The 27,339-nt window shown below is 43.6% G+C and overlaps 2 protein-coding genes across 4 annotated transcripts; both read left to right on the top strand.

Moving 5' to 3' along the window:
* The first annotated feature begins 6,813 nt into the window (after nt 1–6,813).
* Nucleotides 6,814–14,874, top strand: LOC110495831 (metalloreductase STEAP3). 3 transcript variants are annotated; one of them, XM_021571298.2, is made up of 6 exons: nt 6,814–6,921; nt 8,327–8,826; nt 9,147–9,674; nt 9,887–10,051; nt 11,447–11,497; nt 13,353–14,874. In XM_021571298.2, the coding sequence occupies exons 1-5, from the start codon at nt 6,885–6,887 to the stop codon at nt 11,450–11,452; spliced, it is 1,236 nt and encodes a 411-aa protein (XP_021426973.1). In that variant the 5' UTR covers nt 6,814–6,884; the 3' UTR covers nt 11,453–11,497; nt 13,353–14,874. The 3 variants fall into 3 exon arrangements, with proteins under 3 accessions (XP_021426973.1, XP_021426971.1, XP_021426972.1); XM_021571296.2 differs by lacking the exon at nt 11,447–11,497; XM_021571297.2 differs by lacking the exons at nt 6,814–6,921; nt 11,447–11,497 and adding an exon at nt 6,929–7,109.
* Nucleotides 14,875–15,031: 157 nt separating this feature from the next.
* On the top strand, nt 15,032–27,095 carry LOC110495830 (acyl-CoA-binding protein). The gene is made up of 4 exons (XM_021571295.2): nt 15,032–15,143; nt 15,743–15,860; nt 26,299–26,361; nt 26,463–27,095. Exons 1-4 carry the CDS (start codon nt 15,135–15,137, stop codon nt 26,534–26,536), a joined length of 264 nt encoding a protein of 87 aa, XP_021426970.1. The 5' UTR covers nt 15,032–15,134; the 3' UTR covers nt 26,537–27,095.
* The last annotated feature ends 244 nt before the right edge of the window (nt 27,096–27,339 follow it).

Raw genomic sequence — 27,339 nt, 5'->3', positions numbered from 1 at the left:
GTTTGGTCAGGATGTGACTCAGGTGGGAAAGTCTATGCTTTCTGGTTTGTTGCTTTTGGTCAGGGATGATTCTCAATCAGGGACAGCTGTCTATCGTTGTCTCTGATTGGGAATCATACTTAGGCAGCCTTTTTTCCTTTTCTTATTTGTGGGTTGTTGTCTTTGTTAGTGGCATGTATAGCCTTACGGAGCTTCTCGTTCGTTCTGTTTATTGTTTTGTTGGCAACATTTAAAATAAAAAAAAATACGCTTACCACGCTGCACCTTGGTCCGGTCATTTCCTTGATGACGATCGTGACAGTTTGTATTGCTGTGACATTGGTAGGTTTTTCTAAGAGGAATAAACCCACACAAATAAGGTGATGGACATAGTTGATGTCCTGCTTTTGATGTGTTGCTTTTCCCACCATTGCAAGGGAAAAAATGTCTCTATCTCAGACACGAAAAGGGTGATTCAACCCAACACTATCAGAGTCCCATTGTTGATAAACTAACACGTGGAGGACATGAGCTGCTGCTGGCACACTGTCAGATCCAGACATATCAAATTTCAAATCAAATGTATTTATTTAAGCCCTTCTTACATCAGCTGAAATCTCAAAGTGCTGTACAGAAACCCAGCCTAAAACCCCAAACAGCAAGCAATGCAGGTATAGAAGCATGTTGGCTAGGAAAAACTCCCTAGAAAAGCCAGAACCTGGGAAGAAACCTAGAGAGGAACCAGGCTATGAGGGGTGGCCAGTCCTCTTCTGGCTGTGCCGGGTGGAGATGTTCAAATGTTCATAGGTAACCAGCAGGGTCAAAATGGATGTCGAGGGTGCAACAGGTCAGCACCTCAGGAGTAAATGTCAGTTGGCTTTTCAGTAGCCGATCCATCAGAGTATCTCTACATCTCCTGCTGTCTCTAGAGAGTTGAAAACAGCAGGTCTGGGACAGGTTGCACGTCCGGTGAACAGCTCAGAATTCCATATCCGCAGGCAGAACAGTTGAAACTGGAGCAGCAGCACTGGGGACAGCAAGTAGTCATCATGCCAGGTAGTCCTGAAGCATGGTCCTAGGGCTCAGGTCCTCCGAGAGCGAGAAAAAGAGAGAGAGTTAGAGAGAGCATACATAAATTCACACAGGACACCGGATAAGACAGGCGAAATTCTCCAGATATAACAGACTGGCACTAGATCCCCGACACAAACTACTGCAGCATAAATACTGGAGGCTGAGACAGGAGTGGTCGGGAGACACTGTGGCCCCATCCGACGATACCCCCGGACAGGGCCAAACAGGCAGAATATAACCCCACCCACTTTGCCAAAGCACAGCCCCCACACCACTAGAGGGATATCTTCAACTACCAACTTGCCATCCTGAGACAACGCCGAGTACAGCCCACAAAGATCTCCGCCACGGCACAACCCAAGGGGGGGGCGCCAACCCACACAGGAAAATGATGTCAATGACTCAACCCACTCAAGTGACGCACCCCTCCCAGGGACGGCATGGAAGAGCACCAGTAAGCCAGTGACTCAGCCCCTGTAATAGGGTTAGAGGCAGAGAATCCCAGTGGAGAAATGGGAACTGGCCAGGCAGAGACAGCAAGGGCGGTTCGTTGCTCCAGAGCCTTTCCTTTTCACCTTCCCACTCCTGGGCCAGACTACACTCAATCATAGGACCTACTGAAGAGATGAGCCTTCAATAAAGACTTAAAGGTTGAGACCAAGTCTTCATCTCTCATGGGTAGGCAGACCATTCCATAAAAATGGAGCTCTATAGGAGAAAGCCCTGCCTCCAGCTGTTTGTTTAGACATTCTAGGGACAGTAAGGAGGCCTGCATCTTGTGACCGTAGCATACGTGTAGGTATGTACGGCAGGACCAAATCGGAAAAATGGGTAAGAGCAAGCCCATGTAATGCTTTGTAGGTTAGCAGTAAAACTTTGAAATCAGCCCTTGCCTTAACAGGAAGCCAGTGTAGAGAGGCTAGCACTGGAGTAATATGATCAAATTTTGGGGGTTCTAGTGAAGATTCTAGCAGCCGTGTTTAGCACTAACTGAAGTTTATTTAGTGCTTTATCCAGGTAGCCGGAAACTAGAGCATTGCAGTAGTCTAACCTAGAAGTGACAAAAGCATGAATTCATTTTTCTGCATTTTTGGACAGAAATTTTCGGATTTTTGCAATGTTATGTAGATGGAAAGCTTTTTCATTTTTTTTTTAGAGGAATGGGAGATTCGATATAGGCCGATAGTTCTTTATATTTTCTGGGTCAAGGTTTGGCTTTTTCAAGAGAGGCTTTATTACTGCCACTTTTAGTGAGTTTGGTACACATCCGGTGGATAGAGACCTGTTTATTATGTTCAACATAGGAGGGCCAAGCACAGGAAATAACTCAGTAGTTTAGTTGGAATAGGGTCCAGTATGCAGCTTGACGGTTTAGAGGCCATGATTATTTTCATCATTGTGTCAAGAGATATAGTACTAAAACACTTGAGTGTCTCCCTTGATCCTAGGTCCTGGCAGAGTTGTGCAGACTCAGGACAACTGAGCTTTGGAGGAATACGCAGATTTAAGAGGAGTCTGTAATTTGCTTTCTAATGATCATGATGATTTCCTCAAAGAAGTTCATGAATTTATCACTGCTGAAGTGAAAGCCATCCTCTCTTGGGGAATGCTGCTTTTTAGTTAGCTTTGCGACAGTATCAAAAATACATTTTGGATTGTTCTTATTTTCCTCAATTAAGTTGGAAAAATAGGATGATCGAGCAGCAGTGAGGGCTCTTCGATACTGCACGGTACTGTCTTTCCAACCTAATAGGGATACTTCCAGTTTGGTGTTGCGCCATTTCCGTTCCAATTTTCTGGAAGCTTGCTTCAGAGTTCGGGTATTTTCTGTATACCAGGGAGCTACTTTCTTATGACAAATGTTTTGTTTATAGGGGTGCGACTGCATCTAGGGTATTGCGCAAGGTTAAATTGAGTTCCTCAGTTAGGTGGTTAACTGATTTTTGTACTTTGACGTCCTTGGGTAGGCGGAGGGAGTCTGTAAGGGCATCTAGGAATCTTTGGGATGTCTGAGAATTTATAGCACGACTTTTGATGACCCTTGGCTTGGGTCTGAGAAGATTATTTGTTGAGATCTCAAACGCAATACAATGGTGGTCCGATTAGTCCAGGATTATGAGGAAAAACATTTAGATCCACAACATTTAGTCCACAGGACAAAACTAGGTCCAGGGTTTGACGTGGCAGTGAGTAGGTCCGGAGACATGTTGGATAAAACCCACTGAGTCGATGATGGCTCCGGAAGCCTTTTGGAGTGTGTCTGTGGACTTTTCCATGTAAATATTAAAGTCACCAAAAATGTGAATATTATCTTCCATGTCTACAAGGTCCGATAGGAATTCAGGGAACTCTGTGAGGAACGCTGAATATGGCCCAGGAGGCCTGTAAACAGTAGCTATAAAAAGTGATTGAGTAGGCTGCATAGATTTCATGACTGGAAGCTCAAAAGACAAACATATTATTATATATTTTTTGAATTGAAATTGAAATTTGCTATCATAAATGTTAGCAACACCTCCGCCTTTGCGGGATGCGCAGGGGATATGGTCACTAGTGTAACCAGGAGGTGAGGCCTCATTTATTTAACACAGAAAATTTGTCAGGCTTAAGCCATGTTTCAGTCAGGCCAATGACATCAAGATTATGATCAGTGATTAGTTCATTGACCGTAACTGCCTTGGAAGTGAGGTATCTAACATTAATTATCCCTATTTTGAGATGTGAGGCATCACAATCTCTTTCAATAATGGCAGAAATGGAGGAGGTCTTTATTCCAGTGAGATTGCTAAGGCGAACACCGCCATGTTTAGTTTTGCCCAACTTAAGTCGAGGCACAGACACGGTCTCAATGGGGATAGCTGAGCTGACTACACTGACTGTGCTAATGGCAGACTCCACTAAGCTGGCAGGCTGGCTAACTGCCTGTTGCCTGGCCTGCACCCTATTTCATTGTGGAGCTAGTGGAGTTAGAGCCCTGTCTATGTTCGTAGATAAGATGAGAGCACCCCTCCAGCTTGGATGGAGTCCGACACTCCTCAACAGGCCAGGCTTGGTCCCAGAAAGAGGGCCAATTATCTACAAATTCTATCTTTTGGGAGGGGCAGAAAACTGTTTTTCTGATGTGGGTGGATTTGAGCTATAATTTCATCATCAACAGGCCTGGGTATCTCCAAGACAGATTCAATCTCATGTTATCACTTTAGCTGTGTGAATATCTCGATCATCCAAAATGATATAGTAACAGGTCACTGAAAACATACACAAAGAGATTAGTGGTGATCGAAGTATGTAGGTTTGTATTAGTCATTTCAAGTCAAGATGAAACAGTTCCTCAAAGAGAAGGCCAACAGGACATGGTTTACACACATCTGTGGAACTACATAACTATGTTTCTTAGTGGCCAAAGAAAAGGAAACTCCGCTACACTGGTTCTTATACGATCCACAATGTTTATAATGGATTTCAAAACTCCCCTCTTTTCTATATATAGCTTACATGTCAACCAATCAAAGAAATACACCACTCACAAAAGTATACAAGTTAAATCTATGAGCTTTTATCTGATTGTGTAGATCTAGAAGAAAAAAAACGAATTTGAGGATCAATTTTATATTAAGTTGGACCTGTTTCATATAGCACAAGTGAAACCGAATTATCTCGGTGCTCCACCCAGTTCAGTATAAACACATTTGTTTCCATCAACAAAGGATAAATACTTACTGCCTCATTACTCACATGGCTGCTGATGTGACCTTTACCAGGGATTTGAACAATACACCCATGGAAAGAGGGAGGCAAGGGCGCACCACTATCCATGCTATGGAGGTCATTGCAATGAACTGACCGCTGCCCTGTGGTAGATTCATAGGGTACAATTTCCCTAATCACATATCTCGTTAGGAGGATGATATTTTTTCAGAGGCCAATGGAGGTAGAGGACTCAATCAAATGTCACATAGCCCAGTACAGTATATCCAACCTTAGTTAGGAACATGCAGACTGACATAGGGTACAATGCAATAGATTTTTTTGAAATCATGTGAGCACATTGAGCAATGCCCATTGAAATATCATCAGCAAAATCCCAGGTAAACACAGAATTTTACGTTGATCTGCGCCGCTGTCTGTGTATGTGTCCAAATTTTGAAGCACCAAAGTGTTCCATTGTCAATACGCTGACCATAAGTTGCTACTGCTGGCTATACATGTCTGCTCCCAGGCTCCAACTCTAGTCTGACCCAGTTCTCCAGCCCAGTCTGCGTTATCTGATGCCGTGAGACTGACTCACAGAGTCAAGGTCTGCTGGGCTGCATTAGCGCCCACTGCCCAGCTCATAATGACAACATATCCTCAGTCTGGGAGAAAGATTTGGGCAGTGGATGACGTGGTGCCAGTGGATAATGTGGACAAAGGTTTTTAGACTTGGCTGGATCTCTGTTGACCTTTGACCCTAGAAGTCACAGAGTGAGTAGTCCCTTGTTCTGTTACAAATCAAGTCTTTACATTATACACTTAAAACATGTTGTAGAAGAGAAATAACTTAGCCCCTCACTGTAAGTAAACTGAATGTGGCAATGGTTCTCTGCTGCTGATAGGCAAATGCATTCTTACAGTTGGTGGCACAAAGGGAAATATTACATGTTAAAATAGACTGAAACACAGGTTCATGTATATGAAATATGTATACAATCTTCATGAAAAAACGTTGGTCCTGTGTCATTTATTTCCAATAAATCACATTAAATGCTCTGTGATTTCTAGATTACAAGAGGGATTAGTGTGATATTATACTCCAAATCAGTCACGGACGAGTTAAAGGATGCCGATGGTCATATATTTGTGTGATTCTGTGATCAAGGCTGAGGCTTTCCACAGAAATCCCAGCTTTACGCGCTCCTCTTGACCGATGGAGCCGGGAAGGTTACAGTAATGCAGCGGAGCAGCCAGGGCTTGGGCGCAAGGCAGGCGGGGAAATGGTTCGGACATGCCTGGCATCCAACATGAGCCCAGATAGAGCTGTCGGCTGAGATGAAAGTTAACCACAAACACTGATGCCATAACGGATCTCGGAGTGTAAAGTCAGAGTTTAAAGTGGCCTTAAATGCTGCAGCAATATATGGCGATGTCTGACATAGGAGAGGCATGGCAATGGAGTCACATAACATTTAGATGTAGCCTACTCATGTCAAAACATACTGCGCAATCAATGCCACATGACTTTCCAAAATTAGACTACAATATCTCCATCATAGGTCATAGTCATATATATCCATAATTTACAAATGGATAGAAAATGGACAAATGTAGGTTATGTGAGTAGAGAGAGAGACAGACGAAACCATGTAAGCCTGAAGGATACATTTAACCTTCTACAGTTGGCAAAGGCAGACAAGTGTTGACAGCCTCTGACCTGCAGTCAAATCTCCCTTTTACTTTTAGTGGGCCTATGTTTTTAATTTACAGTAAATCCCTGGGCTGACTTTTAAAACAGCAGCATTTAAGATCCCCATGGAAAATAAACTTGTGATAACAGCAAGCCAAACATCCAATGTAAAATGAATGCACCACAGAGAACATCTTGAAAGAAAAATCCTAAATACCCACAGACACTACAATCAATTTTACATACGAGTCAGAGCTTTTCGAACCATGTTAATTATGGGTTGACTGCTGTCTTCTTGATAGGAATTACGTATACTGTTGCTACTGTTAACTGAATGGCCAGTCCTAGCCTATTGTAGGCTAACTCTCATGTCAGTTTGGGGAAGAACTTATCTTCTTCACACAGAGGGGGCAGTTGGGGCGGGGACGGATTTCTGAGTCACAAAGTTATGAGCGCAAGACATAAATACACAGACGTCGAGAAAGGTGAGCCAAAAAACATGAATTCAACAATAATTTGTGGCCACTGTTTTGCTGTAGCTAGCTAGTTAAAGTATAAATAGGACATTTTTAGAAGTTGGCCAAGTTTGTCGAAAAGAGTTGGTAGTTCCGTGTTCTTTATTTTGGAGAAAAAAGTTAGCTAGCAAGCATTGCTTTCAACCAAGCAATAACAGGTAGGTAACGTTAGCCTGCACAGCTAGCTAGCTAACTGTTAGCTAGCTAAGTAACTTAGCGTTCGCTCTCCTTTGAGTAGGAGTAACGTTTGCTAGCTAGAATATCAATATGCGCAGCCCTGGCTTCAATACCTCAATGTCTAAGTATTGAGGTGTGCACAAATAAAGGATGTATAGCTAGTAACTTCGCTGGCCTAGTAGTAGTAGTAACATGTTCGCTAGCTAGTTAGTTATAGCAGTTATAAAGCAGGTTGCATTAGCTAACGTAAATTCACGTAAACTCGTACATCGCCTTGGTCCGTACAATTGCCCTTATTTTAGCTCCCCCAAAACATAATACTTCCAGATCAACTGTAATGTCAATACCACTGTAAAGCACAATTTCTCCCGTTTCCAACAGAATCAATTACATGACCTAAACGCTGCCCGTTTATGCATAATTCAAGCAGGCAATGAGCCCGTAGGGTCTTTTTAAAAATGGCGGGTGGGGAAGCGAAATTAATGCGTGATAGTGAGAAGGAGAGATGTTGTGTGGGAAAATAGCTTTTTTTTCACTCGATCTGTCCAATTTATCACCTTATCGACTATAAGATATAAATAAAACACTACAAAGAGTTGATATAATGTGTCATTACATACCTATTTGAAGGTTTGTGTCGAATTTGAATCTGGTTTTTAGGGCGGTGCTAGGGTGATCTTAGAAGTAAACAGCGGCTTTGAGAATAATGATGCAAAAAATGACTAGGTATCCATCCCCCTTACCCCCGTCACTGTCCATTTCTTGTTTTTAAACGATGAGAGAAGTGCTACACCTGGTGGAGAGAGATTGTAATACAGATCTAGTTTCTTTATGTGTGCTGTACATTACACGATGTAACGGAGGGTCCGTTTTTTTCAACTTTTCTCCAATACTATAGAGCCATTACCATGTCGATCAACGCTTGAATAGAAACGTAGTTCACACCCCTGATTTTGAAGTCAACAAAGTCACTACAGTCCCATTAGTTTCCTTTGTAGCCTCGTTTGAACGTTGCGGTTGCGCACATTTGTACGGAATGGGGTGAGTTTACGTTAGCTAGTTTGCCAGTTGAATCAACGTTACATCAGTGTTAATCCGTGTCAATAACAAAATCATCTTTACATTGAATGCTGCACAGACACAATTGTCTATTGATAGACATTTAACAATGTTAGCGACCTTTCTTTTTTTTTTTCAGCTCAGGACAGGATGCCCCAGGAGGAGATGAAGAAGCCTCTTATACTTGGTGGTGCCAGCCCCAGACACCTCAAAACCTCAATTTCTGATCCAGGTACCCCCTTGGTTGGCATCCTGGGCACAGGTGACTTTTCCCGCTCTTTAGCCACCAGGCTGGTAGCCTCTGGGTACCGGGTGGTAGTGGGTAGCCGCAACCCCAAGCGCTGTGCCTCCCTCTTTCCCGAGGAGGCTGAGGTGACCACCCAGCACCAGGCTGCCACCCAGGCTGACCTGGTGTTCGTGGCCCTTTTCCCCGAGCACTACTCCACCCTGGCTGGACTGAGGGAGCCGCTAGTGGGGAAGACTCTGGTGGATGTTAGTAATGGTACTAAGATCAACAGGGATAAGCAGTCCTACGCGGAGCAGCTGGCCAATATCTTCCCAGAGAGCAGTGTGGTGAAGGCCTTCAATGTGATCTCGGCCTGGAGCCTGCAGACGGGGCCAAGGGACGGCAGCAGACAGGTAAAGCCTAAGTCCTCTGCACACACAACAGTGCCAGAGAAGACAGACAGACATTACTACTCTGAATTACATTTGGATGTACTGTTTTATAGTCTTTTGCTCTAAACCGGACAATGTCCACAGTTTATGTAATGTTACATGTTTCACATATTCTCATGTTGCAACCATATTATCACAGGTGTTGGTCATATGGTGTTATTGTAGCTAAACTATGTGATGTAGACTATTGGTAAAGTATTGTGTCTCTTCAGTTGGGTTCTCCTTGGTGAAGATTCCCTTCCCTGACACTCTTCTGTGACTCTCACCTCTTTACTATCCAGGTGCTGATTTGCAGTGACAGTAGTAAGGCCAAGAGCGCTGTACTCCAGATCTGCCGCAGTCTGGGCTTCATCCCTGTTGACATGGGCCGCCTCTCCTCTGCCCAGGAGATAGAGAACACCCCCCTGTACCTCTTCCCCTCGTGGCGCGTCCCATGTCTCTCCACCCTCAGCCTCTTCTTCTTCTTCTACGCCTACAACTTTCTTCGTGACGTCGTCCACCCGTATGCCACGGCAGGGAAGAGCACATTCTACAAAATTCCGGTGGAGATGGTAAACGTGACACTCCCCTCGGTGGCCTTGGTGACCCTGGCTCTGGTCTACCTGCCTGGCCTTGTGGCTGCCTTCCTGCAGCTGTCGTGGGGCACCAAGTACAGGCGTTTCCCCAACTGGTTGGATCGCTGGCTGCAGCAGCGGAAGCAGTTGGGCCTCTGTGCCTTCCTCTGCGCAGCGCTGCACGCCGTCTACAGCCTGTGTTTGCCCATGCGCAGGTCTGCTCGCTACAATCTGCTCAACGCTGCCTTCAAACAGGTGAGAAAAGCATCAGTAAACTATTTATAAATAGTTTAGCCTACATACTATTAATGAATTAGTATTGCTATTATAAATGTATAGTTCTAAAGCATTAAAAACATTACATCAGCATTTAGAACGTTTTCAATATGGTAAAACATTTGTAATGGCTTATTCATAGTGTAACCACTTGACATCGCAGTAAGCAACAATGTGTGTTTACTGTGCAGGTGAAGGTAGGCCAGGAAGACTCGTGGGTAGAGGAGGAGGTGTGGAGGATGGAGCTGTATCTGTCTATAGGCATCCTGGCCCTGGGCCTTCTCTCTCTGCTGGCTATCTCCTCACTGCCCACTGTGGGCAACTCGCTCAACTGGAGGGAGTTCAGCTTCGTACAGGTCAGCGCATTTGCACAGACACCTTTTCTGTGTACATGAGCATTAGTTCAATGAAGCAGTCATTTGGCAAAACAAATTTAACATTGTAGCCTACTGTAGAAAGACAACCTCTGAGCTGTGTGTGTCAACTCTTCTCCTCGCATGCCGCGGAATTCATAAAGGGGGAACTTTACTGGTTCCATTTTCCAGGGATTTGTCCTCCTTTGGAGCATTTAGAACTTTCCCTTCATATGTATGCTAAGCTGATCCAGTCGGCGCCAGATTAGTCACATGCTGCTAGTTCGTGTGATAAAAGGCCTGGGTTCTGCTTGGCCTGTCAGAATGGCCTGTCTGCCTACAGCCCGAAGCCGCAGTAAAACATTTGAGCATTATTCTCCATCAAGATTACAGTCCTGCAGTCCCTTAAGCTTGCAGCCAGCCAGACAGTGTAGTGAGTTCAGTCCAGCTGATTCGTAGTGCTGACGACAGACGGCCATCGCTTTAAGTGAGTTAGGCTGGTATTAGGAACTGTTAACTCGCACTGACTCTTAACAGTGCCTTGTATAATTATTGGTAAAATTAGATACATTAAGTATTTTAAGTAATACACATGTATACTGTACAAAAATATAAACGCAACATGCAACAATTTCAAAGATTTTACTGAGTTAGTTCTCATAAGGAAATCAGTCAATTGAAATAAATAAATTAGGCCCTAATCTATGGATTTCACATGACTGGGCAACAGTGCAAACATGGGTGGGCCTTAAAGGGCGTAGACCCACCCACTTAGCAGCCAGGCCCACCCACTGGGGAGCCAGGCCCAGCCAATCAGAATGAGTTTTTCTCCACAAAAGGGCTTTATTACAGGCAGATGCACCCCCCTCAGATGATCCCGCAGGTAAAGAAGACAGGTGTGGAGGTTCTGGGCTGGTGTGGTTACACGTGGTCTGCGGTTGTGAGGCCGGTTGGACGTACTGCCAAATTCTTTAAAACGACTAAGGAGGCAGTTTATGGTATAGAAATGAAGATTCAATTATCTGGCAACAGCTCTGGTGGACATTCCTTCAGTCAGCATGCCAATTGCACGCTCCCTCAACTTGAGACATCTGTGGCATTGTGTTGTGTGACAAAACTTCTCATTTTAAAGTGGCCTTTTATTGTCCCTAGCACAAGGTGAACCTGTGTAATGATCAAGCTGTTTAATCAGCTTCTTGATATGCCACACCTGTCAGGTGGATGGATTATCTTGGCAAAGGAGAAATGCTCACTAAACAGAATGTAAACAAATCTGTGCACAACATTTGAGAGAAATACACTTTTTTTAGTGTATGGACATTTTCTGGACATTTTTATTTCAGCTCAGGACCAACACTTTACATGCTGCGTTTATATTTTTGTTCCGTGTATATTTAGGGATGAGGATGAAATGGGTGAGTCACGACTGAACCTTCCCACCTGTCAAGGGTAATTATAATTCAGCTGCTCTCTGTAGTGCCCTGTACTGTGCTAATAATTAGAGGGAACACACACGGACACAGACACACACACACACACACACACGCTGACTACAGGGGCTCATTAAGGACAAATGTTGAGCTTGTAGGTCATACTGTTCCCTTGGGCCTCTTTACTACACTCGTGCTTCCATGATGAGCTAATATACTGCACATATAATATACCACTCAAATCACCACTTCCTTTCACCTCACTAAGATGTTGAGTTACTAAAAGGTTATGTAGAAGGTTCAAAGGTCAACAATCATCTCCCAGGTGTTCTGTACATCTGGGTAGGCCAACTTCATTTGCATTTAGTCTTTCATAAAGGGGTTTGATTGGCAATGTATTGGGGGGGGATTATAATAATTTCAAGAGTTTGTAAGTGTATTTTAACGTTTAATATAAAATATAATATTCACCCAGAAGTGGCTCTCCTAGTGGCCGGGGACTTTTAATGCAGGCAAACTTAACCAGAAGAAAATAACTCTAGACCACCTTTACTCCACAGACCGAGATGCATACAAAGCTCTCCCCCGCCCTCCATTTGGAAAATCTGACCATAATTCTATCCTCCTGATTCCTGCTTACAAGCAAAAACTAAAGCAGGAAGTACCAGTGACTCGCTCAATACGGAAGTGTTCAGATTACGCGGATGCTACGCTACAGGACTGTTTTGCTAGCACAGACTGGAATTTGTTCCGGGATTCATCCAATGACATTGAGGAGTATACCGCCTCAGTCATCGGCTTCATCAATAAGTGCATCGAAGACATCATCCCCACAGTGACCATATGTACATATCCCAACCAGAAGCCATGGATTACAGGCAAATTCCGCATCGAGCTATAGGTTAGAGCTGCCGCTTTCAAAGAGTGTGACACTAATCCGGACGCCTATAAGAAATTCCGCTATGCCCTCAGACGAACCATCAAACAAGCAAATTATCAATACAGGATTAAGATTGAATCCTGCTACACCGGCTCTGACACTCGTCGGATGTGGCAGTGCTTGAAAACTATTAGGGACTACAAAGGGAAACCCAGAAGCGAGCTGCCCAGTGACGCGAGCCTTCCAGACGAGCTAAATGCCTTTTATGCTCGCTTCGAGGCAAGCAACACTGAAGCATGCACAAGAGCACAAGCTGTTCTGGATTACTGTGTGATAACGCTCTCGGTAGCCGATGTGAGCAAGACCTTTAAACAGGTCAACATTCACGAAGCCGCGGGGCTAAAAGTGTCTAAACTGACATTTTCAAGCGATACCGGAGCGCCAGGTCTAGGACCAAAAGGCTCCTTAACAGCTTCTACCCCCAAGCCATAAGACAGCTGAACAATTAATCAAATGGCCACCAGACTATTACATTGATCCCCCCCTCCATTTGTTTTTTACACTGCTGCTACTCGCTGTTTATTTTCTATGCATAGTCACTTCACCCCTACCTACATGTACAAATAAATCTGTACCCCTGCACACTGATTCGATAATCTGTACCCCTGTTTATAGCCTCGTTATTGTTACTTTTTATTATTTCTACTTTATTTTATTTGGTAAATATTTTCTTAACTCTATTTCTTGAACTGCACTTTTGGTTAAGGGTTTACCATTTCACGGTAAGGTCTACAGTTGTTGTATTCGGCGCATGTGACAAAGTTTGATTTGAAATTGGCCATCAGATCTCATGACCTGACATTGTATTGAATGAAAATGCTGGATTTCAAACCAAATTAATTTGTTGTGAGTACATCTGAAGCCGGCTTTCACCCAGATTCAGTTCAACTCAAAGTTATTAATTATCATGGTCCTCTCTCTTTCTCCCTTCCAGTCCAGACTGGGCTACATGGCCCTGTTGATGGCCACCCTCCACACGCTGACCTATGGCTGGGACCGGGGCTTGGACCCGGAGCAGTATCGTTTCTACCTCCCTCCCACCTTCTTGCTGGTGCTGGCCCTGCCGCTGGCTGTGCTGCTGGGGAGGCTGGCTCTGTCCCTGCCATGCGTGGCTCTCCGGCTGAGTCGTATCAGGAGGGGTTGGGAGAAAAGCCGAGCCATCCGGTTCACACTGCCTGAGGACGAGCGTAATGGGCCATCACAGGAGGACATCAGTAATGTTTGAGAGATGCTTGGTTTAGTCTTACATGCAGGATTGAATGAAGGAAGCATGGAAGACACACACACACACACACACACACAGAGGCAGGCAAGTGGAGATGGGAGAGAAGTACTGACTGTGTCATATTAAGGGATGTAATCTCACCAACAGTAGCCTTATGCATCAAAAGCAATTTAGGGATTTCATTGGCCTTTGTTATACTCGTGAACATGCTTCTTGTTTGGTAGACATGTCATCTCTAGCACTACCATCTAACTTGGTATTTTTATCAAGAGAAATGAACTATGGTTCTATTGCTCACTAAGCCTCCGACACATGTACAGTGATGCATTTTGGAGATGACTATTATAGTGCTGCGTTTAATTCGCTGCCACTACTCCCTTTAACTAAACTGGAAACCAGACATTGTCATTGTCTTTCTACTGGTGTCTTAGCCAGTCAGATACTGGGCATCCAATGCTATCAGGTAAAAAAAACAACAACCTTGTACTGTCTCAGGCTTACACTTCAACGTGAGGGAAGCCTGGGCATCCAACACTGTAGTTGTAGTGCTGTTAGATGCCTCAGCTCTGTCTGCCCTGCTCGTGGCTGAATCTGGCTCAGCTGTCTGATTTGCCTGCTGTGGTCAGTCAGAGCTAAAATGTTGCACCTCACAGCAATGTCATCGGTTGTTCGGTGGTGTCATGCCTGCTTCTGCTGTGTAATCACTTCTTACTGCATCGGCGATGTGTTAAAAAAAAAAAAAATAGAGCTTTATATTTTTTTGCCTTAGGCTATTGTTGCATTGTTTTGATGCGTCAATGAATGCACTATAATGTTTATACTTTACCTGGTCAGAGTCTTTCAAAGATCAAATGTGTACCAAAGATTGTGAAAATATATTATCGAAGATTGCAAAAATGTACTATCGAGTCCCAAATTGTTGCTGGCACCAAACCCAATCGAGGATGGCTCATGTTTTGTTTTTGTGTTGAAGTTACACTGTTATAGGTATAATTTAAATATGATGACATTGTATAAAATGTACTAATTTTATTGAACAATCAAACTAACCGGCTGTCATGGAGACTCTATGGTACATGTGAAATTGTAAGAGCTATTTTATATTCTGACTGTTACATTTCTTCTGTTAAATGCAATAAGTTCCATAGGTTTATCCACAAAAGGAAATCAAAGACATGTATATTCTTATAGTGCTTATTGGCAGAATAAACACACTATTTTCCACAATTTACCCATTCTTTGTTATGCAGAAGTTCATGAATGTATTTACTTGCCACTCACTATCCTTACTGACCTGGAGATCGACTGTGGACACATGCTGGCCTCTTGTGGTAGCTATAGGCTATTGCATTTGTCACCTCCCCATTTCTTCCGCATTTCCAATGGAATTTGATATGTCACCACCTCCTCAAAGGTGAAAGGTAAGACAGAATCGCGGAAGTGAGCATTTCCACATGCAAGGAGGAGCTGGGTCTTTTTCTGGGGAACAACATGTCTATGGTAAGCAGAAACGTAGTTATATTTTATTTGTGCAGTATCTAACCCAAAGTCAAGTCAAATTGTTACTGATACCTTCCAGGTGTTAATACCTGAATCTACTGTGCATTTCATTTAAAAAGTTTTTTTTGTTGCAGTTTATCTGTTATGAAGCTACTGCATGTAGCTTAGTGTAGATATACATTTTCACTGGGTGCTACAGGATTGACTTTGTCATAGTGAGATGTTTTTTGTGTGTTAAGGTATTCATCCCATTTTCAATCTGTTACGAATAATTTTAACACATGGCACAATGTGGTGTACAAGTATTTTCTTTGGCATAAGCTAAGTTATTTATACATACTGTCTGTATATATAGATTTTTGTATATATTTTGGAACTATCCTTCTGGGTACCAGAAGTCCTCACAAGGATTGTACAAGGAAAATTTGAACAAGTGGGGACATTTTGTCGGTCCCCACAATAAACAAAAATGCTATGTTAGGTATAGGGCTTGGTTTTAGGGCTATGGTTAGATTTAGAGAAAATAGGATTTTGGATGAGAATCAATTCTTTGGTCCCCACAAAGATGGCAATACAAAACATGTTTTATTTTTCTCAAGGCTGAATTTGAAAAGGCTGCCGATGAGGTGAGGAGGCTGACGGTACAACCTAGCTACGCTGAACTAGCAGTAGTATATGGTTTGTACAAGCAGGCAACACTTGGCAACGTCAACACGGGTGAGTCATTCTGTTCAACCTGTTCTACAGGCTGCACCTCAAAGCCAAATCCCTGATTATTGCCTAATCTTTCTTGTACCACTTTAAGCATCAATATATAATTGCATATAGTGCATTCGGAAAGTATTCAGACCCCTTGACTTTTTCCACATTTTGTTACATTAGCCTTATTCTAAAATGGATCAAATAAAACATTTCCCGTATTCATCGACCTGGCTAAGGCTTTCGACTCTGTCAATCACAACATTCTTATTGGCAGACTCAACAGCCTTGGCGTCTCAAATGATTGCCTCGCTTGGTTCACCAACTACTTCTCCGATAAGAGTTCAGTTTGTCAAATCGGAGGGCCTGTTGTCCGGACCTCTGGCAGTCTCAATGGGGGTGCCACAGGGTTCAATTTCCGGGCCGACTCTCCTCTCTGTATACATCAATGATGTCACTCTTGCTGCTGGTGAGTCTCTGATCCACCTCTACGTAGACGACACCATTCTGTGTACCTCTGGCCCTTCGTTGGACACTTTGTTAACTAACCTCCAGATGAGCTCCAATGCCATACAACTCTCCTTCCGTGGCCTCCAAGTGCTCTTAAATGCAAGTAAAACTAAATGCATGCTCTTCAACCGATCGCTGCCCGCACCTGCCCGCCCGTCCAGCATCACTACTCTGGACGGTTCTGACTAAGAATATGTGGACAACTACAAAATCCTAGGTGTCTGGTTGAAGAGTGACTTCGGCGATGTCATTTACAAAATAGCCTCCAACAATACTCAACAAAATGAATGCAGTCTATCACAGTGCCATCTGTTTTGTCACCAAAGCCCCATATACTACCCACCTACGACCTGTATGCTCTCGTTGGCTGGCCCTTGCTTCATACTCGTCGCCAAACCCACTGGCTCCAGGTCATCTATAAGTCTTTGCTAGGTAAAGCCCCGCCTTATCTCAGCTCACTGGTCACCATAGCAGCACCCACCCGTAGCACGCGCTCCAGCAGGTATATATCACTGGTCACCCCCAAAGCCAATTCTTCCATTGGCCACCTCTCCTTCCAGTTCTCTGCTGCCAATGACTGGAACGAACTGCAAAAATCTCTGAAGCTGGAGACTCTTACCTCCCTTTAAGCACTAGCTGTCTGAGCAGCTCACAGCACCTGTACATGTAAATAGCCCTTCCAATCTACCTCATCTCCATACTGTATTTATTTATTTATTTATCTTGCTCCTTTGCACCCCAGTATCTCAACTTGCACATTCATCTTCTGCACATCCTACCATTCCAGTGTTTAATTGCTATATTGTAATTACTTTGCCACCATGACCTATTTATTGCCTTACCTCTCTTATCCTGCCTCATTTGCACATGCTGTATATAGGTTTTTCTACTGTATTATTGATTGTATGTTTGTTTATTTAATGTGTTACACTGTGTTGTATGTGTCGAACTGCTTTGCTTTATCTTGGCCAGGTCGCAGTTCCAAATTAGAACTTGTTCTCAACTAGTCTACCTGGTTAAATAAAGGTGAAATCATTTTTAAAAAATCAATCTACACACACAACCCCATAATGACGACAAAGTGAAAAGTTTTTTTTTTTTTAATTGTTGCAAATGTATTTATTTTTATTTTTAAATATGTTATTTACATAAGTATTCAGACCCTTTCATCCTCTGTGGGGACAAACCAGAATCAATCGTTCCGCCCTCATCTTCCGGACTTGTCTCCGTGCTGTTTGTTGCTACTTTGCTATCTGCCAAAATGTTCGGTTTTTACTTTTAGTACATTTACCAATTTCTTTGTTTTTATCCTCGCTCAACTTTTTCACCCCGGACGGACGCTTTATCTGGACATGGTTCTACAGGACCTCCACCAGCCGAAAAAGCAAAGTAGTTCAATTAACATTGCCATCTAATTGCAGTCTCTGTACTCCTAATATACAGGAGAACTATCGCCTTATGGTCAGGATAGCAGTCTTGCAAGCACAGCTTCACATGCAATCGTTAGTCAAGGGCAATTTAAGTGTAGGAAAGATTGAACAGCATCTGTGCCTCCAGTTAACTACAGATAGTAGTATAAATCCCCTGCATAGTCCCCGCATCCAGACAATTTTCTCAAGGCTTCTGGAAAGAAATGCTGTCGGCATGCTCAACCGGTGTCGCTCAAACTTTCAACCGCTTGTCCCCATTAAGCAAAGAGTCTGAGGCCGAGCCTTCTCACGTTTCTCCACCCATTACGGGGTCTGAGCCGCCGATGCCTCCCACCATTAGCTGACAAATTGAAAACCCTAGTCATTTGCCAACCACATTACCTGCAATATTAGACAAAAATAATCATCTAGCGATCATACACTGTTTACCAGGGGGCAGGGCTACCGAAATAAAGGCTAATGTGAAGATGGTGCTGGCTAAGGCTAAAACTGGCGAGTGTAGAGCTTATAGGGATTTTGTTATCCACGTCGGGGCCAATGATGTTTGGATGAAACAGTCACAGGTCACCAAGAGCAACATAGCTTGTAAATCAGCTAGAAAGATGTGTCGGCATCGAGTAATTGTCTCTGGCCCCCTCCCATTTAGCGGGAGTGATGAGCTCTACAGAAATCTCTCACTACTCAATCGCTGTTTGACAACTGTTTTCTGCCCCTCCCAAAAGATAGAATTTGTAGATAACTCGCCCACAAACAGGACCAAGCCTGGCCTGCTGAGGAATGACGGACTCCATCCTAGCTGGAGGGGTGCTCTCATCTTATTCTTCAATTTAGAGAGGGCTCTAACTCCTCTAGCTCCACAATGAGTTGGGTGCAGGCAGCCAGCTTAGTGGAGTCTGCCTCTAGCACAGTCAGTATAGTAAGCTCAGCTATCACCATTAAGACTGTGCCTCGACCTAGGTTGAGCAAAACAAAACATGGTGGTGTTTGCCTTAGCAATCTCACTGGAATAAAGACCACCTCCATTCCTGTCATTATCGAAAGAGATTGTGAGATCTCACATCTCAAAATAGGGCAACTTCATTTTAGATCCCTACTTCCAAGGCAGTCAGTCAATGAACTGATCATGATCTTGATGTCATTGGCCTGAAACATGGCTCAAGCCTGATTAATTTACTGTGTTAAATGAGGCCTCTCCTGGTTACACAAGTGACCATATCCCCCGCGCATCCCGCAAAGGTGGAAGCATTGCTAACATTTATGAGCAAATTTCAATTTATAATAACAACAAAAATGACGCCGTTTTCATCTTTTGAGCTTCTAGTCATGAAATCTATGCAGCCTACTCAATCACTTTTTATAGCTACTGTTTACAGGCCTCCCGGGCCGTATACAGCATTCCTCACTGAGGTCCCTGAATTCCTATCGGACCTTGTAGTCATGGCAGATAATATTCAAATTTGTGGTGACTTTAATATTCACTTGGAAAAGTCCACAGACCCAGTCCAAAAGGCTTTCGGAGCCATCATTGACTCAGTGGGTTTTGTCCAACATGTCTCCGGACCTACTTATTGCCACAGTCTGGATCTAGTTTTGTACAATTGGAATGGAGATGGCGCTCCACCAAACTGGAAGTCTTCCAACTAGCTTTGAAAGACCATACCATGCAATATCAAATAGCCCTCACTGCTGCTCGATCATCCTATTTTCCCAACGTAATTGAGGAGAATAAGAACAATCCCCCCCAAAAAATGTGATACTGTTGCAAAGCTAACTAAAAAGCAACATTCAACAAGAGAGGATAGCTTTCACTTCAGCAGTGATAAATTCATGAACTTCTTCGATGAAAAGATCATGATCATTAGAAAGCAAATGACGGACTCCACTTTGAGTCTGCGTATTCCTCCAAAGCTCAGTTGTCCTGAGTCTGCACAGAACTGCCAGGACCTAGGATCAATGGAGACAATAGTCATGGCCTCCAAACCTTCCAGCTGCCTACAGGACCCTATTCCAACTAAACTACTGAAAGAGCTACTTCCTGTGCTTGGCCCTCCTATGTTGAACATAATTAATGGCTCCCCATTATCTGGATGTACCACACTCACTAAAAGTGATGGAAATCAAGCTTTTCTTAAATGCCTAACCTTGACCCAGAAAATGTAAGTCACGATCTGCCTATATTGAATCTCCCATTCCCCTAAAAAAAATGGTTTGGGAAAAAGCTGTTGCTCTGCAACTCACTGCCTTCCTGAAGAAAAAATGATGAAATACGAATTGCTTCAGTCTGGTTTTAGACCCCATCATAGCACTGAGACTGCACTCGTGAAGGTGGTAAATTACCTTTTTTAATGGCATCAGACCAAAGCTCTGCATCTGTTCTCGTGCTCCAAGACTTTAGTGCTGCTTTTGACACCATTGATCACCACATTCTTTTGGAGAGATTATAAACTCTAATTGGTCTACACGGACAAGTTCTTGCCTGGTTTGGATATTATCTGTCGGATAGATATCGTTTTGTCTCTGTGGATGGTTTGTCCTCTGACAAATCAATTGTAAGTTTCAGGGTTCCTCAAGGTAAAATTTTAGGATCACTATTGTTTTCACTATATATTCTACCTCTTGGTTATGTCTTTCAGAAACACAATGCCAACTTTCACTGCTATGCGGACGACACACAGCTGTCCATTTTGATGAAACATGGTGGATCCCCAAAATGACCTACCCTGGAAGCCTGTTTCAGACATAAGGAAGTGGAGGGCGGAATATTTTTTACTTTAAAATATTTAGTTCTAGATCCCAAGAAACAGATCTGCTGTTGGATCTGACAATTATTCTTGAAGGTTGTACAGTCGTCACAAATAAAACTGTGAAGGACCTCGGCATTACTTTGGATCTCTCTTTTGACGAACATATCAAGGACAGCTTTTTTTCTATCTTCGTAACATTGCAAAAATCAAACTTTTTGTCAAACTGATGCAGAAAAGCTAATCCATGCTTTTGTCACTTCTAGATCAGACTTCTGCAATACTCTACTCTACTCTACTCTCCGGCTACCTGGATAAAGCACTAAATAAACTTCAGTTAGTGCTAAACACGGCTGCTAGAATCCTGATTAGAAACAAAAAATGTGATCCTATTACTCCAGTGTTAGCCTCTCTACATTGGCTTCCTGTTAAGGCTAGGGCTGATTTCAAGGTTTTACTGCTAACCTACAAAGCATTACATGGGCTTGCTCCTACCTATCTCTCCGATTTGGTTTTGCCATACATGCATACGTACGCTACGGTCACAAGACACAGGTCTCCTTATTGTCCCTAGAATTTCTAAGCAAACAGCTGGAGGCAGGGCTTTCTCCTATAGAGCTCCATTTTTATGGAATGATCTGCCTATCCATGTGAGATAGGCGTTCTTGGTCTAGACCTTTAAGTCCTTACTGAAGACTCATCTCTTCAGTAGGTCCTATGATTGAGTGTAGTCTGACTCAGGGGTGCGAAGGTGAACGGCAAGGAATTGGATCGACAAACTGCCCTTGCTGTCTCTGCCTGGCCGGCTCCCACTTCTCCACTGGGATTCTCTGCCTCTGACCCTATTGCTGTCCCTAAGAGGGGTGCGTCACTTGAGTGGGTTGAGTCACAGATGTGATCTTCTGGTCTGGTTTTGCACCCCCTCGGGCTTGTGCGGTGGAGGAGATCTTCGTGGGCTATACTCAGCCTTGTCTCAGGGTAGTAAGTTGGTGGTCTGTTGATATCCCTCTAGTGGTGTGGGGGCTCTGCTTTAGCAAAGAGAGTGGGGTTATACCCTGCCTGGTTGACCCTGTCCGGGGGTATCGCCGGGCGGGGGTCCAGTGTCCACCGACCCACCCCTGTCTCCATTATCTATGCTGGAATAGTCTGTGCCGGGGGGCTAGGGTCAGTCTGTTATATCTGGTGTAATTCTCCTGTCTTATCTGGTGTCCTGTGTGAATTTAAATATGCTCCCTCTAAATCTCTCTCTCACCCTCTCTCCCTTCCCGGAGGACCTGAGCCCTAGGATCATACCTCAGGACTACCTGGCCTGAGGACTCCTGGCTGTCCCCAGTCCACCTGGTCGTGCTGCTGCTCAAGTTTCAACTGTTCTGCCTGCGGCTATGGAACTCTGACCTGTTCACCGGACGTGCTACCTTGTCCCGGAACTGCTGTTTTCGACTTACTCGCTCTACCGCACCTGCTGTCTCAACCTCTGAATGCTCGACAATGAAAAGCCAACTGACATTTACTCATGAGGTACTGACCTACAAGCAATGTGATTATTATTTGACCCTGCTGGTCATCTATGAACATCTTGCCTTAAATGGCCGTGTACTCTTATAATCTCCACCCGGCACAGCCAGAAGAGGACTGGCCCCCCCTCAGAGCCTAGGTTTCTTCCTAGTTTTTCCTTGCCACCGTGCTTCTGCATTACTTGCTGTTTGGGGTTTTAGGCTGGGTTTCTGTATAGCACTTTGTGACATCTGCTGATGAAAAAAGGACTTTATAAATACATTTGATTGCCATGAGACTTGAAATTGAGCTCCGGTGTATCCTATTTCCATTGATCATCCTTGAGATTTTTCTACAACCGGATTGGGGTCCACCTGTGGTAAATTCAATTGATTGGACATGATTTTGAAAGGCACACACCTGTCTATATAATGTCCCACTGCTGACCTTGCATGTCAGAGCAAAAACCAAGGCATGAGGTTGAAGGAATTGTCCGTAGCGCTCCGAGACAGGATGGTGACGAAGGCCAGGTCTGGAGAAGGGTACCAAAAAAACTATGCAGCATTGAAGGTCCAGAACACAGTTGCCTATATCATTCTTAAATGGAAGGAGTTTGGAACCACCAGAAATCTTCCAAGAGTTCGACCGCCCGGCCAAACTGAGAAATCGGGGGAGAAGGGCCTTAGTCAGGGAGGTGACCAAGAACTCGATGGTCACTCTGGATGAGCTCCAGAGTTCCTCTGTGGAGATTGGAGAAGGACAACCATCTCTGCAGTACTCCACCAATCAGGCCTTTATGGTAGAGTGGCCAGACAGAAGCCACTTCTCAGTAAAAGGCACATGACATCCCAATTGGAGTTTGCCAAAAGGCACCTAAAGGACTCTGACCGTTAGAAACAAGATTCTCTGTTATGATGAAACCAAGATTGAACTCCTTGGCCTGAATTCCAAGCGTCACATCTGGAGGAAACCTGGCAGCATTTCTACGGTGAAGTATGGTGGTGGCAGCATTATATTGTGGGGATGTTTTTCAGCGTTAAGGACTGGGAGACTAGTCACGATCGAGGGAAAGATAAATGGAGCAAAGTACAGAGAGATCCTTTCACCAGAGTGCTCAGGACCTCAGACTGGGGTGAAGGTTCACCTTCCAACAGGACAAAGACTCTAAGCACACAGCCAAGACAACGCAGGAGTCGTTTCGGAAAGGTGTCTGAATGTCCTTGAGTGGCCCATCCAAGCCCGGACTTGAACCTAACATCTCTGGAGAGACCTGAAAATAGCTGTGCAGCAATGCTCCCCTTCCAACCTGACAGAGCTTGAGAGGATCTGCAGAGAAGAATGGCAGAAACTCCCCAAGTACAGGTGTGCTATCTTGTAGCGTCATACCCAAAGAAGATTTGAAGCTGTCATCACTGCCAAAGGTGCTTCAACAAAGTACTGAGTAAAGGGTCTGAGTACTTATGTAAATGTCATATTTAATTTTTTTTTTATATATATATACATTTGAAAGAATTTCTAAACCTGATTTTGCTTTGTCATTATGGGGTACTGTGTGTAGATTGAGGAGAAGCAACAATTGAATCCACGTATGAATATGTCTGTAATGTAACAAAATGTCAAGGGGTCTGAATACTTTCCGAATATACTGTACTTACAACGTCTTATAAGTATGGCCAGGAGTTTTGGAGCACTTTGAGGCACTATGCTTTTACTGATATTTCCAGCATTGTCCACTAGTGCTGCTGTGGGAAGGAAATGTTCTGCAATTGACACAAGCTGTCTCCCACTTAATCAATCTATGTCTGGTTGGCGTGGTGATCGCTTAAGCCAGAGGAGGCGTAGCTCTGTGAATCTTAATCGCACAAAGTCTATTATTTGGCAGGGAATACTATTTGTACTCCTCTCCAACGGACTCGGAAGTTGTAGCAAAAAAAAAAGTAAATTTAAGGGCAGTTAAAGGGGAGAGTCATTGAAACCAGACATGAAAGTATATTGAAGTGAATTCGGGGAGTAGCCCCGACCAGGACTCGAACCCGGATCCAGCGACTGTCAAGCCAACACCTTAACTGTACGCTCTTGGCTTAACGGTTAATGTGTTGGCTTGACATTCACAGGTTCAAATCTCGGTTGGGGCTACCCCCGAAGTTTGCTACAACATATAGTACTTCCATGGTTGGTTTCATTAACTCTCCCTTAAACTGCCCCTAATTGACAATTACAGAATATTTCTGGGATGTCCTACCTGCAGCAGTGCTTTTATATAGTGTCTTATTACAAGGCTTATCATTTTGTCTCGGATGTGCATTTCTCAAGAGTTACGAAATGTATTGACTTATCAATTGTTTAGCTGCCTTTTCTGACTGTGAGTAAACCATTCAGGGATTGACATGAAGTGTTGCCCTATTTCCTGCGGCAAGTGACCTGAACAGTTGCACCAGTTGAGGATGGTGAGGTTGCCCCATTGGGCAGGTGATTTAAGAAGTGAAAACAACCAAATTGCAAAGGATTCCAGTAAGCCTGAAACTGATCTTTGTGAAAGACGGACATTGTATGGCAGTCGGGCAAGTTGAGCCTGCTCCGAGAATGTATTTACTGATAACAACCTTATTTTTCAGATTCCTCCCGTGTATGTGGAAGGTTAGCAATATATGGCACTTCTGCATGTAAATATACTGAAGAAAAAAAATATATGCAACATGTAAAGTGTTGGTTTTATGAGCTGAATTAAAAGATCCCGGAAATGTTCCATATGCAAAAAAAGCGTATTTCTCCCAAATGTTGGGCACAAATTTGTTTACATCCCTGTTAGTGAGCATTTCTCCTTTGCCAAGATAATACATCCACCTGACAGGTGTGGCAGATCAAGAATCTGATTAAACAGCATGATCATTACATAGGTTCACCTTGTGCTGGGGACAGAAGACCACTCTAAAATGTGCCGTTTTGTCCCTCAAGTCTTTACTGAATGTGCAATTGGCATGATGACTGCGGGAATGTACACCAGAGTTGTTGCCAGAGAATTGGTTCTTCATTTCTCTATCATAAGCCGTCTCCAACGTCATTTTAGAGAATTTGTCAGTACGTCCAACTGGCCTAACAACTGCATACCGCGTGTAATCACGCCAGCCCAGGACCTCCACATCTTGCTTCTTCACAAGCAGGATGGTCTGAGACAAGCCACCCGGACAGCTGATGAAACTGGGTTTGCACAACCAAATAATTCTGCACAAACTGTTAGAAACCATCTCAGGGAAGCTCATCTGTGTGCCAGTCATCCTCACCAGGGTCTTGACCCGACTGTAGTTTGATGTCGTAACCGACTTCAGTAGGCAAATGCTCATCTTCGAGGGAGACTGGAGAAGTGTGCTCTTCATGTATGAATCCCGGTTTCAACTGTACTGGGCAGATGGCAGACAGCATGTGGGAAAGCGATTTGCTGATGTCAACATTGTGAATAGAGTGCCCCATTGTAGCGGTGGGGTTATGATATGGGCAGGCATAAGCTACGGACAACGAACACAATTGTATTTTATCGATGGCAATTTGAATGCAGATATACCGTGACGATATCCTGAGCCCCATTGTCGTGCCGTTTGTCCGCTGTCACCACCTCATGTTTCATCATAATAATGCACAGGCCCTATGTCGCAAGGATCTGCATACAATTCCTGGAAGCTGAAAATGTCCCAGTTCTTCCATGTCCTGCATACTCACCAGACACGTCACCCGTTGAGCATGTTTGGGATCCTCTGGATGGACGAGTACGACAGCGTGTTCCAGTTCCCGCCATAATACAGCAACTTCGCACAGCCATTGAAGGCAAGTCGGACAACATTCCACAATTAACTGCCTGATCAACTCTATGGGACGATGTGTTGGGCTGCATGAGGCAAATGGTGGTCACACCAGATACTGACTGGTTTTCTGATCCACCTCCCTACTTAAACATTTTTTTTTAAAAGGTATCTGTAACCAACAGATGCATATCTGTATTCCCAGTCATGTGAAATCCATAGATTAGGGCCTAATGAATTTATTTTCAATTTAATGATTTTCTTACATGAACTGTAAGTCAGTAAATTCATAGAAATTGTTGCTTTTTACATTTCTATTCAGTGCAGCTTATTTTTTTACATTAACAATCAAGGGATCATAATCTTCAGGTAACCAAAAAAGATTCCCGACTTGTCCGATGGGCTTTCAGACTGCCAATACCTGCCAGTTAAAGCAATATTTTTTTGTTGTAAGAGTAACTTTAAGATGTATCCGTTGTGTCCACAGAGCGTCCGGGAATATTTGACTTCCAAGGAAAATCTAAATGGGATGGTTGGAAAGCACAGGAAGGTAAGTATTTTGGACAATGTATTATTCTGCTTTTCCACTCTCTCTGTTTTGAATGTGTAACAAATCTTCAATATGTCCTGTTTCTGTTTTCAATCCAATAGGAAAGTCCAAAGAAGATGCCATAAAAGAATATATTGCCTTTGTGGAAGAAATGAAAGCAAAGTACCCAATGTAGAGGTTATCTTAAGGACATTAGTGCACATTTTTTGTAGAAGAACCATTTTATAATTAAGCAATAAGGCCCGAGGGGGTGTGGTATATGGCCTCCACTTTGCGTTGTGCCTCAGAAAAGCCGATAGCCGTGGTATAGTGGCCATATACCACAAATCCCAGAGGTCCCGTATTGCTATTATAAACTGGTTACCAATGTAATTAGAACAGTAAAAAGAAATGTTTTGACATTCCCGTGGTATAAGGTCTGATATACCATGTCTGTCAGTCAATCAGCATTCAGGACTCGAACCACCCAATTTATAATAAGTTACAATGAACAAGAAGACGAGGGATCAAATCTGACATTGACATGGGTAAAGTGTTGAGACCATCAAGATCACAGTTTTAGACCACTCACCAGCAATTTGTTGTTATCCTGTTGAAAAAGTGCAGCCCTTGATCTTGGTATTTATTTCAGAAAATGTATTTTATTTTATACAGTACATTGGTGCAAAGGAACAGTAAATTATGTTTCTTAAAAGATCTGTCTTCAAAGTATAATAAAAAGTGAGAATTTTCAATCATGTTGATAAATTCTCTGGACAAAAGGCTGGTCATAACCAGACCTCTTTCCAGGATTTCTCTTTCACATGTTGATGTTGAAGATCTGAGTCCTACTTCCGCTTTTTGAACATGTTCCCATTTCTTAGGATTTCCACTGAACCCAAATGTCTTAGATCTTCAGGCCAAGTCCACTGTCCATAGTCCTAGAAATGTTGCTTGAGGGAATGGCACAACATCACAGTACAGTGCTGTTTCCCATGC

This window comes from Oncorhynchus mykiss, chromosome 18, assembly GCF_013265735.2.
Source record: "Oncorhynchus mykiss isolate Arlee chromosome 18, USDA_OmykA_1.1, whole genome shotgun sequence".
NCBI lineage: Eukaryota > Metazoa > Chordata > Actinopteri > Salmoniformes > Salmonidae > Oncorhynchus > Oncorhynchus mykiss.
Note: the sequence above shows the minus strand (reverse complement) of the source record. Positions and strands in the feature narration are given on the sequence as shown.

Bases quoted from the DNA above. Each gene is read 5' to 3' on its own strand.
- LOC110495830 (XM_021571295.2), top strand. The intron at 15,861-26,298 runs GTGAGTCATTCT...TTGTGTCCACAG, and splicing joins ACTTGGCAACGTCAACACGG to AGCGTCCGGGAATATTTGAC. The intron at 26,362-26,462 runs GTAAGTATTTTG...TCAATCCAATAG, and splicing joins TGGTTGGAAAGCACAGGAAG to GAAAGTCCAAAGAAGATGCC.
- LOC110495831 (XM_021571296.2), top strand. From the start codon at position 6,885: ATGAGCGCAAGACATAAATACACAGACGTCGAGAAAG. The intron at 6,922-8,326 runs GTGAGCCAAAAA...TTTTTTTTTCAG, and splicing joins ATACACAGACGTCGAGAAAG to CTCAGGACAGGATGCCCCAG. The intron at 10,052-13,352 runs GTCAGCGCATTT...TCTCCCTTCCAG, and splicing joins GGGAGTTCAGCTTCGTACAG to TCCAGACTGGGCTACATGGC.